The sequence below is a fragment of the Panicum hallii genome, chromosome 4 (assembly GCF_002211085.1).
Source record: "Panicum hallii strain FIL2 chromosome 4, PHallii_v3.1, whole genome shotgun sequence".
Classification (NCBI taxonomy): domain Eukaryota; kingdom Viridiplantae; phylum Streptophyta; class Magnoliopsida; order Poales; family Poaceae; genus Panicum; species Panicum hallii.
This window is the reverse complement of record NC_038045.1, coordinates 10,077,651-10,094,916: the sequence shown is the minus strand read 5'-3', so window position 1 is coordinate 10,094,916 and position 17,266 is coordinate 10,077,651. Positions and strand designations below refer to the sequence as shown.

General features: G+C 44.3%; 1 protein-coding gene and 1 long non-coding RNA gene across 2 annotated transcripts; one reads left to right on the top strand and one right to left on the bottom strand.

Moving 5' to 3' along the window:
- Positions 1-6,786: 6,786 nt before the first annotated feature.
- On the bottom strand, positions 6,787-7,586 carry LOC112890964. The gene has a single exon (XM_025957850.1). It carries the CDS (start codon positions 7,303-7,305, stop codon positions 6,925-6,927), a length of 381 nt encoding a protein of 126 aa, XP_025813635.1. The 5' UTR covers positions 7,306-7,586; the 3' UTR covers positions 6,787-6,924.
- A 1,741-nt stretch (positions 7,587-9,327) lies between these two features.
- Positions 9,328-11,348, top strand: LOC112890885. The gene is made up of 5 exons (XR_003228354.1): positions 9,328-9,676; positions 9,771-9,819; positions 9,937-9,982; positions 10,913-10,957; positions 11,040-11,348. It is a non-coding gene; the product is annotated as an uncharacterized LOC112890885 (long non-coding RNA).
- The last annotated feature ends 5,918 nt before the right edge of the window (positions 11,349-17,266 follow it).

Genomic DNA, 17,266 nt, shown 5'->3' with positions numbered 1-17,266 from the left:
TTTGGCAGCACCACTTGTCTTGTTCTTGTGAGCATACATTACTGCGGGCTCATTATCGCAGTACAGCTGTAATGGTTTAGATATATCATCAACCATTCTCAGACCGGGTACGAACTTTCTTAGCCAGTTCACCTGCCCTGTAGCCTCATAACATGCAACAAACTCGGCATACATTGTGGACGATGTAGTGATGGTTTGTTTGCAACTTTTCCACGATATTGCTACCCCGGCAAGGGTGAACACATATCCAGACGTGGATTTTCTATCATCTCCTGCATAATCGGAGTCTGAGTATCCTACGATACGCAGAGATTCTGTTTTTCTGTATGTTAACATGAGGCCTTTTGTTCCTTGCAAATAGCACAGAATTTTCTTTACTAACTTCCAGTGTTCTAGTCCTGGATTACTCTGGAATCTGCCAAGCAACCCGGTAACGTAAGCTATATCAGGGCGTGTGCACACTTGTGCATACTGTAAGCTTCCTACAGCAGAAGCATATGGTACCATTTTCATTTGATCGATTTCATATTGAGTCTTGGGGCATTGAAATTCCCCATATCTGTCGCCCTTAACTATAGGTGCAGGTGAGGCACTGCATTTGTGCATGTTGATTTTCTTTAGGACCTTTTCTATATATGTCTTTTGAGACAGTCCTAATACCCCTTTCAATCTGTCTCGATGAATCTCGATTTCTAGAACGAATCTTGCTTCACCAAGATCTTTTATCTCGAAATGCGAGGATAAAAACTTTTTTGTTTCTAGTAGCAGACTGACATCACTACTTGCCAGTAGTATGTCATCCACATACAGGATTAGGAAGACATACTTCCCATTCTTGAACTTTGCGTAAACGCAATTATCCTCGACATTTTCTTTAAACCCGAATTCTTTTATTGTTTTATCGAACTTCAAGTACCATTGTCTTGAAGCTTGCTTCAGCCCATAAATCGATTTCTTCAGTCGGCATCCCAATTTTTCTTTACCTTCCACGACAAAACCTTTCGGCTGTGCCATGTAGACGGTTTCATCTAAATTCCCGTTCAGGAATGCTGTCTTCACATCCATCTGATGTAATTCTAGATCATAATGAGCTACAAGAGCCATTATAATTCTGAAAGAATCTTTACATGAGACTGGGGAAAAAGTCTCGTTGTAATCAATTCCTTCTCTTTGTGTGTAACCTTTTGCCACGAGTCGTGCTTTAAATTTATCTATATTCCCTTGGGAGTCATATTTGGTTTTGTAGACCCATTTGCAGCCTACTGTTTTGGCTCCTTTAGAAATTTCCTCTAAATCCCACACTTTGTTGCTACTCATCGATTTTATTTCATCTTCCATGGCATCAAGCCATTTCGACGAGTGTTCACTTCTCATGGCTTCTTCAAATGAAGTGGGATCATCCTCCATTTGAATTTCTTCGCTATTATAGACTTCATAGTCGTCAGAAATAGCGCGCTTCCTTGTTCTTTGAGGTCTCCCATGAGCCTGAGCCTGTGGTGCCTCATCTATTTGGGGCTGCTGTTGCTCCTCTTCTTGTGCGGCAATGGGCTCGTCAGGAGCCTGATGAATAGGTTCCACTTCCTCATTCATCGTTACCACAGAAGGAGCCACTACAGGTGTTGGCATCGCAGTGACTTGCACTGGTGGCGCAGACACGCGGTCAGCGGCGGGAAGAAAGATTCTTGAATCACGGGATTGGGTGTATACACCCACTTCTCCTCAAGATCAATCTTCCTTGCTGTGCCGCTCCCCCGGATCATTTGATCTTCAAGAAAGACTGCGTGTCTTGTTTCTACAAATTTCATAGATCTTTCTGAGCAGTAGAAACGAAAACCCTTTGACCTTTCTGGATAGCCAATAAAATGACAAGATACTGATTTGGAATCTAGTTTTGCAATAGTCGGGTTAAATACTTTTGCCTCAGCAGGACTGCCCCACACCCGCAAGTGATTCAGTGAGGGTACTCTACCTGTCCACATTTCATACGGCGTTTTCGGCACCGATTTACTTGGAACTCTGTTGAGAATATGAATGGCGGTTTTCAGAGCCTCCATCCATAAGCTCACTGGTAATGTAGAGTAACTGATCATGCTTCGCACCATATCCATCAGGGTACGATTGCGTCTTTCAGCCACTCCGTTCTGCTGAGGTTCGCCCGGCATCGAGTACTGGGCTACTATGCCTTGCTCCATCAGGAACTTCGCAAAAGGTCCTGGGACTTGGCCATATTGGGTATGTCGACCGTAGTATTCCCCTCCACGATCGGATCTTACGATTTTAATCTTTAAATCGTGTTGATTTTCTACTTCGGCCTTGAATATTTTAAATTTATCCAAAGCCTCCGATCTTTCTTTAATTGGATATATGTATCCATAACGGGAATAATCGTCTGTGAATGTTATGAACGAGTCATATCCATCCACACTCTTTACATTGAACGGACCACAGATGTCTGTGTAAATTATTTCTAATACACCTGTGCTCCTCTTAGCATTTTTCTTTATTTTCTTAACGAATTTGCCTTTTATGCATTCAATGCATTGTTCTAAGTCAGAGAACTCTAATGGAGGAAGAATTTTGTTTTTAATTAATCTCTCTATTCTCCCCCTCGAAATATGGCCTAAACGACAGTGCCATAATTTCGACGACACATTTTGAGTTCTCTTTCGTTTTCTATTCGCGAGTGTAGACGAGAATACATTCACATTGTTATCGCATACGGAATTCACACTTTCGCGTAACGATATCAAATAAAGATCATTCTTTCTGAATGCAATGGAAATAATTGTATAATTACATTCGATCAAACACCTGCCATCTCCAAATAGACAGGAATAACCATCTTTGTCTAGGCGAGACACACTAATTAAGTTTCTGTGTAAAGAAGGAACAAATAAAACATATCTAAGAACAATAATGAAGCCAGTGTCGAGTTCCAAATGAACATCTCCTACTGCTTCAACGTCTGCCTGAGCTCCATTTGCCACTCTAACTTGCTTTTCGCTTCTTTGAGTGGTTCTCGTCGAATGGAATCCCTGCAATGAATTTGCAACATGAACAGTTGCTCCTGAATCAATCCACCAAGTGGTTTTTGAATATTCTATATACAAGGATTCATTTACAAAAGAAATAATGTTCTCACCTCTCTTTTCCATGATCATCTTTAGATATTTGTGACAGTTCTTCTTGTAGTGTCCCTTTTCTTTGCAGTAGAGGCATTGGTCCTTATCAACTAGAACCTGTCCTTCTTGAGGTCTGTGTTGTTGAGAGCTTTTGCCTTTAGAGGAGGATGAAGAAGAAGATGAAAAATTACCTTTAAAGTTGGCATGCTTCTTCTTGTTCACATAGTTTAAGGATCCGCCAGTGGTGGACCTTATCCTTTCCTCCTCCTGAACACACATCGCAATAGTCTTTTCTATGTCCCAAGTTTATGGTTGGGTGTTGTAATTGACAATAAAAGTGTCAAATTCTTTTGGCAATGAAGCAAAAACCAGATGGACAATGTGATCCTCCTTGAAGGCAAGGTCCAATGACTTAAGCTTGTTGTTCTGGTTGACCATGCGATGAATATGTTCTTTAATGCCACCGCCAGTGTATCTTTCTGAAACCAGTTGTTTAATTAACTGGGTTGCATAAGTCTTTGAAGAACCAGTGTACTGGTTCTTTAATTTCTCAAGATACTCGAGCATAGTCTGGGATCGAGCCCATAATTGCAGGCTCAATCGTGTTCTTTACCACTGCCAAGCACTTCTTGTTGGCAGGGAACCATTTTGCATAAAGTCTCTCATAGTCTGCTCTTGCTTTCTTATAAGCAAGCTCTGTTTGCTTCCAAGAAACATCTGTATCTGTGTCCTCTCTCAGGAGGCACAGGCTCTTTGGGAGTCGGTGTCGCTAGGACCTAATTCAATTCACCCATGATGAAATAGAGGTCCAGTTTTCTGTACCATTCATTGTAATTGTCTCCCTTTAATATAGGAATATCGTTGATGGAAATCATCATTGATAATCCTCCTGAAAAACATTCATGAGTGGTGAAAACATTAAAATAAAGCCAAATAAATTATTGCATATGTATAAATACGACGTTGGTCATAAATTAAATATGCAATAAGCTTGTGTATTAAATCTAAAATACCGTTGGGCAGAGATAGAGTTAATACATGAAAAATTATCTATGAAGGCATAATCTCTTTTGTATTAAATCTAGGATACCGTTGGGCATAAATAGAAATAATACATGAAAATATCTATTAAAGTTAATGCATTAGAATTTGCAATATTGTCACTTGTTAACGTTGGTCAAAAGATAACAATATTACAACTCAGAAAAATATCTATTTGCCTTGAAGAATTTAAATTATCCCGTTGGTTCAAATTTAAATTACAAGACAAGTAAACAGTAGCATATGAAACTTATTCAAACTTTGCAGCGGAAAACTGTAAATCTATCAAAAAAGTGTCTTAATTTATCTTGTATCAGCAGTGCATCAATGTTCTATCAAGTTTGAATTTGAAATGCATCAAATTCAAACAAATTCTATTGGAAAATTACTTCTGGAAATTGAAAAATGATGCACAGTGCTTTATGTTGTAAACAGCCGAGCCGGCCCACTCCTTCCGCGAGGCCCAGCATAAAACCGGGCTCACGCGCGCGCGCGGCCTGCTAAGACCCGGCCCGCGTCCCCTCGCGCACCCACGCGCGGGCGCTCGCGCTTTCGGGCGAGACAACCTGGGCCCGGGCCGCCTTTTTTCCTTCCCGCCTGGGCCAAAAGAGGCCCGGTAGCGCGCGGATCGACCTCGACCGTCCGATCACGATCGACGGCCGCGCGCGCGTCTCGGCGGAACAAAAACCCCTCGCCGTCCCGCCTCCGAAACCCTAGCTCACTCCTTCCCTTTCCCCGACGCCTGCTTCTTCTCCACCTCGAGCGAGAGTGAGAGCACGGCGACCGAGCGGCGCCACGGCGAGCCCCCTCGCTGGCGCGCGCGTCCACCGCAAGGTGAGCGCGCGGCTGTCGAGGGGCTTCACCGTGGTGCTCGGATCTGTGGCGCGGCGAGCGGCCTTGCGGCGTGCTCGCACGGCCTCTGTCCGTGCGAGGCGCAAGGCCTCGCGGGATCTGGTCGGCGCGCCGGCGTCCCGCGCACGCCGACGGTGGGCGGCGCAAGGAAGACCAGGTAAGTTCTCCTTTGACCGTCGCCCCTCTTCTGTGTGTGGTCTAGGGTTAGGGTTAGGATCGCGGGGTGTGCTCTGGGAATCTATCTTGGATCTTTTCTGGGGTTCTTTTCCTCTTAATCATCCAATGCTAATCAACGCAATTAGCTAAGGCGACTGATACCAATGTTATAACCTTGGATCGGCTAATGCGCGATTAGATTAGAAGATACTCTGTGCAATTGACTTGATCGAGCAACAGAGAGGGAGAGAGAGAGAAACAGGGAAAGGGCACAAGTATACCTTCGTGCCCTGAGGCGGCGGCTGACGCAGACGTGCCCACCATGGCGGTGTAGTGCCGGAGCTTGCGGTGGTCGGGCCGTAGGCGTTCGTGCTCACGGTGGCCGAGATCCAGGCGCGTCCGTGGACTCGGGGTCGAGGAAGATGGCGTCACAGATGGCCGGAGGGGCTTCCCGCCGCTGACCGCGCGCAGACTAGATCGGCTAGGGTTTTACTGTAGGTGGGGTGGCGGCGGCCGGTGATTCTCGTGATCCGAGCCGCTGGCCCCCACCTGTCCTTTTATAGCGCGGCGCGATGGGGGCCCACCAGCTAGAGATCAGCTGGGACGCCCCCGATCAGGGCGCAGAGGTGAGCTGGCCCATCGGGCCCGTTGGGGTCCGATGGTCCAGGGAGATCAATTCTAACAGTTTCAAGAATTGTGGAGTTCTACTTCAGAGACCACTGCTGTTCAGGCTTCAGAAACTGCCATTGGGCCATTCCTAGGTGATCCAAAGGACTTCTCTCATAATCAAGCACACAAAGAGCTAAGGCTGATGTTTTATGAGCAAGGTTTCGTAGTATTACTAGGCAATTGCTCTTTCACAGGAGAATTCCTCTGCAGAAACATACATCAGAGCCATCTCCCGTCACTATCGGTAAGGCTTCTCAAAGAACCAAAATAAGCAAGATCACTCAACGTCATTGCAGTGAGCCAGCAAAAGTATCAAAAGGTCAGAGAAATACAGCAGCCACATATACAATGCTATTGGATATGGGACCATTGGAGATGATTAGTTGGCTCAGGGAAGAACTAACTAGTTTCTAGTAACATTTGTGAATTTTGGGTGTGCCCGTGCAAATAGGGCACCCCAGTCAGCTCCACCCTGCCAAGGAAGCTCATGCTCCAAACCACTGAGACTGCATCGCATCAGTACAAGTCTACACCTACCTATTGTAGTCAACTGAATACAAGCAGCATTTTCTAGTTCCTGCTTCCTTTCACTATGAAGACCCATACACTGGTAATCACCAGACGACTTGCCATACACAGGAAATGCACCTTGACATTGTTGATCTACATTGGTAGTACCAGTATGGCAGCAAAATTAGAAGCAGAGCAGTAAGCAAGGGACATGATAGGTTCAGCGTGTTCATGCTAGCCAAGAGACTGAATTCGCTGCAAGAACCTTGAGGGCCTTGCAGAGCAGCATCTAAGAGAATCATGAAGGCGGTAGGAGTATCTCCTGCATGACACTAAAATTCCCTGGAGTTTGAGTCCAATTGCAACCCACAATGCGACATCATCACAGTGAGGTCGGACACACGAAACTATCAATCAAGTTTGCAATGTATCATATTATTCTCCTTATGTGAACAAATCATTTCTTATGCTCAAGATTACAGAAAAGAGGAAACCAAGCAATCAATCAATCAACTCAATCCAATAAGTTATTGGACGATGAAACAAGAAGCACCTCCAAGTTCTACTGTACGGCCTATCTGAACCCCTTCCGGAGCGAGTATCTGGGCGCAGCGGCCGCCTTCTTCGCCGCGGCGCCACCAGCAGCCGCTCCGTCCTGCGCCTCCGCCGCTCCCGCCACCGCCGGCACCGCCGCATCGGGCTTCTTCGCCAGCTCCACCGCGGCCGGCGACGCGTCCTGCCCGGGCGCGAGCGTTGCCTCGGGCCCCGCGGCCGCCGCCACCAGATTGGTGATGTCCCGGAGCGGCACCCGCCCGGCCCCCCGCGCCCTGGATGACCGCTTCTTCACCCCGCAGCTCCTGACGCCGTACCCGTGCCGCCGGGGACCGGCCGCGGTGGCGGCCGAAGTCGAAGGAGCGGCGTTCTCCTTGTCAGCTCCGGAGCCGGCGGCGGCCATCGCGGGGCTCGGGTAGCGGGCGCGCTCGGGATCGGGGGCGGAGGCGGCGTGGAGAGGCTGGAGCTGGAGCTGGATGTAGGAGGGGAGCGGCCATGGGTATTTGAGAGCTTCGGCCGAGGAGGGAGGATTTGAGTTTTGGACGAAAATGGTGGAGGGAGCTCGAAGCGCAGGCGAATCTGGGGAAAATTTCGCGAGATGCTAGCTCGGAAATTGGAATTGGGGAGTGGCGGGGAGGAGATGGGGATGGGATGCGGGAGGAGGGAGGCGACGGCTGCCCAATTTTTTCGGGGCGGCGGGGGCCGGCTGCTCCGCGGAGGGAACTTCAAATTTTCTCGGTTTGGGAGAGAGCACGTGAGCATGTGGCCTGCTTCTGGCGGTGAGTGTGTGAGCGCGCGGTGCCGCGACCCGCTCGCGCGCGTTGACCGTTTTCGTGACGCCGAAATTGGCAGGCGGCCGGGAATGGGATGATCTTTTGATGCGAGATTTTATTTGAAACTCTGTTCGCCAAATTTGGTTAGTCCAGTTTCACGTGTACGGCGTGCGCAAATCCAATTCTACGCGCGACCGCTGGCAGCCGTCCGGACGCTCGATTTTCGACCGTGCGGCTTGCGCGCCACATTTGTGGGACCCATCGAAGGCTTCTACAGAGTAGTACTTTGCATTTCCTTTCTGCTTTCTGCGCGTGAACCAAGCAAAAGCGGCAGCGGCCGGCGCGAGCAGTGCTGCTGTGCACAAGCAGCAAGCTCGTCCGTTGAGGTGACCCCGGAAGCCAGGGCTCGGGTTCCGGTGGATTCCTGGCCCTTTTTCCCCACTTTTCGTTTAACTTTTTGTGCTTTAACATTTCTACTTCATAATTTTTTGTGAACAACTTATGAACAGAAATTTTGTTGACATATAATGTGTGCATACAATTTATGCATATTGTTTTTGCTTTTCGGCATAACATATGAACAAAAATCTATGCACATAATTTCTGTATCACAATTTTATGCACATAATTTTTGTGTCAACCACTGATGCAAATTTCTTTTTCTTTCATGCATAACTTATGAGCAGAATTTTATACATAAATTTATGTTTTTCAATTTTTTATATAAGTAATGTATATAAGTTTCTATGTATATTTTTTTTATTCTATAGCTTTTCTGAATGATTTATCTTTCACATATTTTTGTATATAGTTTATGATTACATATTTTTGTTCATATAGTTTTTTTGAATGATAAAAGAGAATGGAAACTATGGTGTCTAGCTGGAGTCAGGTGGCTCTACAGTGGGGACTGTGCGGACTGCTGAGGCCCGGAGCCGGCAACGATCGCTATGAAATGGGTAGAAACGGAAACCGATAAAATAGATTAGAAAAGGAAAGATAGTATGTTGTCCGATCGATCGCCAGGAGCCGTCTGGCGCGCGCTCGCCAATTAGAAAGGCCCGTACGGCATGCCTGCTGGGGACAACAGGCATTTCCCTGATTCCCACCCTTTCTCTTTGTTCTCCTATAGTCCTCAAAATTCAGTAATTCGCGCTTTGGGTCCCATGTATCTTTCTTCTCCGTCTTTACCGAGATAGTAAGAGATGCCAACGTTATATATTAACGGTATGAAAAATTTGTATCCAAAATGCCAAACTTTGATACCTCCTAATTATGATCAGCGGTATCTCTCAGGATCGGAGGTTTGCTAGGTTACACCGAAAATGGGCAGGCGGCCAGAATGTGTCATCCGGAGTGTGTTCGCAAACAAGTTTTGTTTTGACTTTGAAGCATGACGGGTGTAGAGACAGGAAGTTCTTTGTTGCTAATTTTTTTGAACCAAGTTTGTTCTTCAAATCTGATTAGCTTGCTATGACGTAATACGTGTTTCACATGTAAGGTGGCCTTGCTAGGCCCGGATGCAGATTTTAACAGGTTGACCCAATCATCAATTACCCAAAATAAAAAGGTAATGACTACGCTCAATCCGGCCGTATTTTTATTCGAGCGAACGGCCACCTCATCCACCGTCCCGTGACGAAGCATCCAGAAGGGTGGACCCATGTCCAGCCAGCTCCTAAACACACTCTCTCATCTCTCTCTCCATACCCAGACTCCCAGAGTAGCCGGCGGTGACTCTCGATTCAAATCCGGTGCAGCGCCGCCTCTACCTGCACCTGTTGCTTGCCGTCGAAGCCGCCCTAGCCATCCCCATGCCGTTGTTCGCCATCCCCAGCCCGAGGCGGAAGGGTGGCCATCGCGACGAGGAAGGGCCTCGCCTTCTGCATGCTGTCGCATCGCCCTCACTGGAATGGTGGCGTTGGGCTGATGCGGAGAGCGCTATTCAAAACATCGGGGCGCACTAGCGTCATCCTCTCTCTAGGGTGACTCTCTTTACAGGTTTCACCCCTTCAGACCCCCTCTCTCTAGCGAATCACACTCATGTGCTGCAAAAATCCATTGATTTGTTTTTGATTACGTGTCTCTGAACCAGTGGGAGGTGCAGATCGGAAGGAGAAGAGGCGAAAGAAGATGGAGCTTAGGTCATTTTCCCATTTTTTACAATCAATTTCTATTCATGTGGTGATTTTTGTCCAGCCCCCTGTACAAACTGATTGCCAGTCTGTGGACTTGATTGTTTTATAATATTTTTGATGCAGTGGGGAGTGGAAATCAGAGAGCCCTCAGGAGGGGTTGCACAATAAGGTGAGTCCATCTCTCTGCTTTTTTCTTCAATTTGCCCACTTCCTCTTTTTGTTTCGAGTTGTATATTGGGAACTCAGAATCGGAGAGTGGGACTTTTAGTGCACGGAGATTTTGTTCAGGGGAGAATCACAAGTTTTGTTTACTACATAGGTGAGTGATGGGGTGAATTTGTGATGTGAGAAGTTTGGATGTCATGGTTCAATTAGGGTGTTACATTTGATCCACATGCAGCAGCTAGGCTACTGCTTTTCAGGAATTATGAGCACTATGCAGAGCATGAGTAGCAAAAGCAGTATACCACTTGAAACGGCGGATGGACATAGAACTTGCACATGGTGCAAGCCAGCATCATATTCACCAATCTTATCTGCAGAGTTTGTCACTGGTTTACCCTTGTCAAGCCATGACAGTACTTCAAAGCCACGACTATTTTTTGTTTGCTTTGGTTTAGGCACATTGTTATTCTTGGTTAGGCAAAGTATTATTCTCACTTAGGTAAAGTAATGTACTTAGATAGGCAAAGTACTAGTTTTAGTCAGGCAAAGTAGTATTTTTAGTTAGGCAAATTATTGTAATTAGTTAGGCAAAGTAGTATTTTTAGTTAGGCAAGTCTTGATAACAAGCTTTGCCATAAGCTTTGCAGGAGAATTTAAGTAAGTCTCACATTGTTACATTATGTTCCAATGCATCATAATCAAAATAATACATATTTCGATCTGAATTTTCACATATAGCAGTGTTGAAATATCTTCTATTCTCTTCTAAGCATGAATCCCTTGATACTTTTGCTCGACAGTATATTAATACTGGCTGTTGTGAAAATGAAATCTTTTCCTTTCTATATTTTAAATACACTGAATTGAATACAATAGGTTTAAAGTGATGCTTCTAAGTTCTAATATCTATTACATTTTGTGCTCTTTTATGCAGTCATTCTGCTAGTCGAGCAAGAAGCAAAGCGTTAAAGCTACAGAGGTAACCTATTTTAAATTCTTAATATGCCACAATATTTTACCAAACTGCGTACTACCATGGCATATTAACATCTTTTCAATAGGTTCAAGGATAGTTCCTTAATCAGTTTCCAGCATCGACCATTAAACCTACTTGTGTGTTCACTGCTTCCTAAGAAAAGGCTTCAGCCTCAAAGGCACATGGATTTATGAGGAAAAAAAGTTTCAGCTTCTGAAGAAAGGCACTTCCAGTAGCTCATGTGCTTTTGTTCATCTCATTTGACCTGTCCAGTAGCTTTTACTGGTATTTTCTGTAGATACAGGCAGCTGCAGCATGACTTTGTTTAGAGAATTTGAACAGTAATGGATATCTTTCCATTCCATTTTTCATTAGGCAATAACTTGTCTCTAGATTAGGCAATAATATAGGAGGAATTAGGCAATAATGTTGTCCTATATAGACAATAATGTTGATTCCCCATAAAATTGTCCTATAGAGGCAATAATATTAGTTCCCAATAAGCAATAATATTGTTCTATCTAGGCATAACAATATATTTCGTTAAGCAACTTTGTTTGAGTATCTTACAATTCATTTTTTTAGTGGCTGTCTCAGTAAATAGTTGATACAACTACCAGCAATGCTAAGACAAGCAATAATTCTTCAGCCTACTAATTAGAGAAATTTTTTTGACCTCCATTACTTACATAGTTAAATATTTTTTGTTTTTCATGTCTTTTTATCATTACATTGAAGTTCACCAGAGTGTTGAACATGAATGCAGATCGGAAGGTATTTTGAGTAATTAGAAGTAAATATATTTAGCAATGGGGGAGTACATATTTGAGTACATTTTGCCGTTCTAACGTAGATAAAATCGAAAGCATAACCATATGTATGCCAGGATCAAGTTCCATACATATTGATTTCATCAGTGAATAATCAGTAACAGTATCATAAAAATAGAAAGAGAAATAAACGATTAAAAGACTACCAGAGTTATACAACTTATCCTGAAAATGAAGGATTTAAACTTCACAGGCAATCGACGAGGGGTTGTGTAGGTCTAGAATTTAGCATCGTCTTAAGAGATTTCACATCAACTTTCTCTTCTGAGCAGCAATTATAATAAGCATGAGTACACTTATGGTTGGTACTCAACAAGTGTTGGGAATTATATGACATGAAGGCCAAAAGCAAATAAAGGCTGACTGACTTACTGCGATAATCAATTTTAGTTAGTCAAGTTTCATTAGCACCTGATTACTAAGGTACAGTTCATACCAACCCACATTAAAAGAAAAGAGAACGGATATAAAGAAGCATAACTACAACCATAAACATAGTACATGATTTAATTTATCTTCAAGTTCATTAATCATGTGAGAATCCAAGCCGCTCTTAACCATGAGCACGGCTGATATATCAGTTTTTACTCTGCAAAGGTTGTACTTTTACCTACAATTCGTGTTTCCCATGTCACCTGAGGTCAGAAGCCTCTTAAATACTTTCGAGGTGAGTGGCTAGAGATTCACTACGAGATCTTTACAAAGATTTCCTAACTTGCAATGATCCGCTAAGATTTTAGGCCACAGTGGTTATAACCATTCCTAATGAGGCGATACGTTAACCATGGACCATAAACAAAGCCTCCAAGAGAACCGGGCTATACCCTATCAATGCACTCCCATCTTACCCTTTTGATAAGATCATCACGAGCTAGAGTTTCTAATTAATTAGTCAAGATCAGAGCCATATAGTATTGTGGATGCACTGTTTTTCTAGGTGGTTCTCTATGTTCCGATTAAACAGATGATCCGATTAAATAGATGATCTTAAATTAGCAACGCAGAGTAACTGAGAACATGAAGTAAAGCAGGTATATTATTGTTTAGGGGTTAACCAACCATACCCCAAGACTATAAGCAACTAGCATAGCTACCCAACAAAAAGATAAAATCTAAATTAACAAGGAATGATCATAAAAACTAGGCATATTCTTAATTAGGATCCATTAGGTTAAGATACATGCATACATAAAGAAAGTTGTATTTATTATGATTATTAGGATAAAAGAATGATTAAGGAAACACTTGTCCCTCTTCTAGAGAATAGCTGCTCAGAATCTTCAGCTTTTGTTCTTGAAATTCTTAATCTTCAAAGCTCTAGGATTGCACTCTTTCTAACGCCACACAAGCATCAGGTCCAAGCACAACAACCAACGAACAAGAATAACTAAGAACAGATACACCAAATAAAAAGAAAACTTAAAAAGAGCATACAAAAAATAGGACTTGTTGCTACGGTCACGCTAGCGCAAGAAACGTGGAAAACAGAGCTACGATTGAAAAGAAATAGCTATCGAAATATTGATATTATAAAAAATAAAGGAACTATAAGCTTCATTTATTTTAATTTAAAAATATAAAGGGTATTTGAAAGAAATTATCCTTGGTCATAATTAACTTATATTATATTTGTATTTATAAAAGTAAAGTAAAACTTAGTCTAATTTTATTTATAATTATGTATGTATAAATTATACTAATTAAAAAATTAACATTGAAAGGAACACGTGAGACCATCTTTATGATTCATGTTTAACTAACAAATTATAACTGAAAATGTATTTTAAGTTGGTATTAATCAAGTTAACATTTATTATAAAAGTGATGTAAAGACTTAATTGGATTTTATTTAGAAAAACTAGATGAGAGAATATTAATCAAATTAAATTTATATTTAATTTTAAAACAGGGACTATGATACAACAACACTAATAAATGATAGCTTACTCTGAAACAAAACTAACGCAATAAAAACGGATCAAAATGGATCTTAAACTATGGCAAAAAAAACAAGACTGCAGGGATCTAGACATGATTAACTATAGAGTGGAATGGCTAGCAGAAACCTTTTGCAAGACACATGAAACAGTGCTCGCAAATTTATTACAGAATGAAAATATTAGGGTTGGGGCTGGGTTGAAAAGATCTAATCTACTAGGGTTTTTTTTTAGATTTTACAGGATATAAAGAAAACTGCAGGAATTACAAGATTTTTAGGGGGCTAAATTGCAAAAGTTTGGTTCCATACCCATGGAGGACGGTGGCTACTGTTGGCCGGATTACCGGCGATTCCGGGCACAGGGAACCATGGCGAGTGGGGGAAACGGAGACCCGGCGATTCCGGGCACAGGGAACCATGGCGAGTGGGGGAAACGGAGAGGAGAGTGAGGGGGTTCTGGTCTGGGTCTTATCGGCGGCGGGGGATCACCGAGGCGGCCAGAATCTCGCCGTGAAGTTGGTGGTGGCGGTGGTCTGCTGGAAGGGGGTGATGCAGGGGGGCACGCAGGGCTGGGCACTCGCCCCTTTTGCACGCGCGGCAGGAAGGCGCGGGCAGGAGGGAGGCACCGGGCCACGTGCGGCAGCTGCCCAGGCTACGTCGCGTCGGCCAGTTCCGCTTGCGGCGTTGTACGACGGGAGGGACATGCAGCGGAGGAACAGGGAGGAGCGAGGGCTCCGCTGTAGGAGAGCGATGCACGACTGGCGGCTGCGCTGGTTTCTCGAGGGAGAGCATGAGCAGGGGCGCAGGCAGCAGGGCTCGAGGGAGGGCTCGGGCCTCGCGATTTATAGGCGCGATGCTCGGAACCCTGGCATGGCACGCACACCTAGGCGGCCTGGTGGCGGCCGACGTGCGCTACCCGGAGTCAAGTCCAGTGGTGTTGGGCGCCAGGCGGGCTGGGTCCGTCAGGAGCGTGGCCGAGGAGGATTGGCTGGGCTGACCTGGTTGAGGGGTGCGGCACGGGGAGTCCCAGCTCTCCCATGCATAGCTCGGCTTGGTCACACGAAAGAAAAGGGGAAGGAGAAGGATATGATGATCGGGACCCACTATTGGTGAGAGAGGGGAAGACAGGGACTATTGTAGGCTGGTACAAGAAGTTGAGACGGTTGACAGAAATGGCCGAAGGGAGAAACAGAAGAGGAAAGGAGGGAGGAATAATAAATCAACTCGGGTTGAATTGGGTCGGGTCGGGTTTCGTGATGCGCGCACCGCGTAAGCCATTCGGTCTCAAATGAAACCAAAACGGCACACGGCAAGCAGCTAGCTTAGCCTGCAGGTGGCGTACATGAGTACGATGAGATCGGGCATGTGTGTCCAAACCGAACTCAATCAACGAGTCCTAGCACGCACGCTTGGGAAAACTGAGCATAGCATGGTATGACTGTCATGGTGAAAACAAAAGGAAGAGAAGGAATAATAAGCGGGATCGTGTTATCATAGAGAGCCGGAGAGGAGCGCTCGGCAGGGCCGACATTGATTCGGGCCGATGGATAGAATTTAGATCTCGGAGAGAAGGGTAAAGAGAGAAGGAAATAGAGTGGGTGGCTGAGGGGGATCAACTTGGGTCTAGGATTTAGAGCGATAGTGCTGGTCATCGGAGTTGACGGTGACGACAACGAAGCACCGACACAAAACACTGAAACGAGCCACGGGATATTGTTTCAAGCATGGCTTGTTCGGGGAGAAAGGATAGAGAATAGAAACTCGAATGGGCATTTTAGGGTGTCGGATACGATATAGTAAAAAGGGAGAATGGTGATGAAATGGCTCGGTCTGACAATGACGAGAAATTGGTTACTGAAGAACAAAAGGAAGAAAGAAATGAAGAAAAAAAAGGAAATGGGAAAGCTTCTGGATTGCTCCAATTTGGCGAAGGGAGGTGATTGGCAGTCAGTAAGTTTCGACAAGCAATTAAACTTGGGAATGGAAAATAAAAGGAAAAAACAAGAGGATTTGCTTCGGTACTTAAAACGAGAAGCTTCTAGTTTACTTTTTGTCGATGGAAAGGTGACAAATGATGAGACTGTGATGGTGGCCAAGCTCAAGCTTGCACGTGTTATGGTTCTAGGGTTTAGGATGGAATGGGGCAATGATGGATTTCCTGAGAGAAAACGACAAAGAACTCATTGTTCCTTTATTTCCAGGTTTAAATAAATCTTTTAGAAAAGTCTAGATTAAATATTTTAAATCACTAAAAATATATCTTGAAGTTCCTAAAATTTTGGAAAATTTTCCAGGAGATAATTTGGGACACGAGAAGTCCAAATAAAATACTTGGGGCTCGTGATAAAGATTTAAGAGCCTTCCAATAAATGGATCTAGCTCTAGGAAAATAAGAATAATTGCCAGAAAAATCTGGAAGATTATCGGAAAACCCTAACGATGGATAAACACATTCTAAAAGACATTCACATTCTAAAATATTTAATATTTTAGGGTGTGACATCTAATTCAAATAGTTCTGCAATGAAAAACTATAGGCAAAGAAATACAACTTTGCAGGTTTGAAAACTGAGCTCTAAGACGCATGATGATGCATGGCATTTATGTGTTCTTTTTTTTCCATGGGGTTTGATGTTGCGTGTTCAAAACTGCCTGATGATTTTTGTCTATTGCGTGATATTTATGTTCTAAGATGCCTAATGATGATGATGTTTATTTGCCTAAACCACATACCTGGTGATGAATGATGCCCGATGAATGCTTTGTGTTTGCTAGTTAATTGAATGATGCTTGTGCCATTCTTAAGCAGTTTTGATGAATCAGTTGGGAGGTGTAGAACAATATACAGGGGTCTGGGTGGGAGAAACTGTACAGCTGACGGCATCGGAGGAAATTGTGCGGCCGTGCGGGAAAGGAAATTGCAAAATTGTAAATCTAATTAAATAGGAAAGCGTGCCACTGGTTCGATGAGCTTTCCGAATCCGACGGCCGTACGGCCGGCTGTACGTTAGCTAGGTTCAAATAAAAATTATAGTATAATTACCCGTTGGGTTAACCAACTAAACAGAACAACAGTGTGAAAATAGATCAAAAGTTGTGGGTCATTGGGTTACCCTTACGACGTCGTCTCCACCTCCCTTCTGAACTCATCCCCTCCCATTGCTTCCCACCTCATTGCGCCTGTTGGGGATCGCCACCCCCGAGAAGGTCTCGCCGAAGGATATGCCGAAGGTCTTGAGGAACCTTCGGGTGATCTAAAAGTCATTACAAGGTTTTTTTTTTTATTTGTCTCGCAGGACGGACCCTCTCAGTGATGATCGAAGGTTCGCGCTTAGCTGAACGCGCGAAGGTTACATCGTGACCTTCGCACGAGGGTGGACCAACAGCGTAGACCTATGGCAAACGCGTCAGAGGTAAACACTGACTTCTAGATGACGAAGGAATCAGTTACACAACCTTCGACGGTGTGAAGACCCCAGACGAAAGATCAAGGGTTCCGGGGAACCTTCGGTATCACATGAAGAGCGTGATCACCTTGTAGTG

Coding starts and splice junctions, on each gene's coding strand:
- LOC112890964 (XM_025957850.1), bottom strand. CDS start 7,305: ATGGCCGCCGCCGGCTCCGGAGCTGACAAGGAGAACGCCGCTCCTTCG.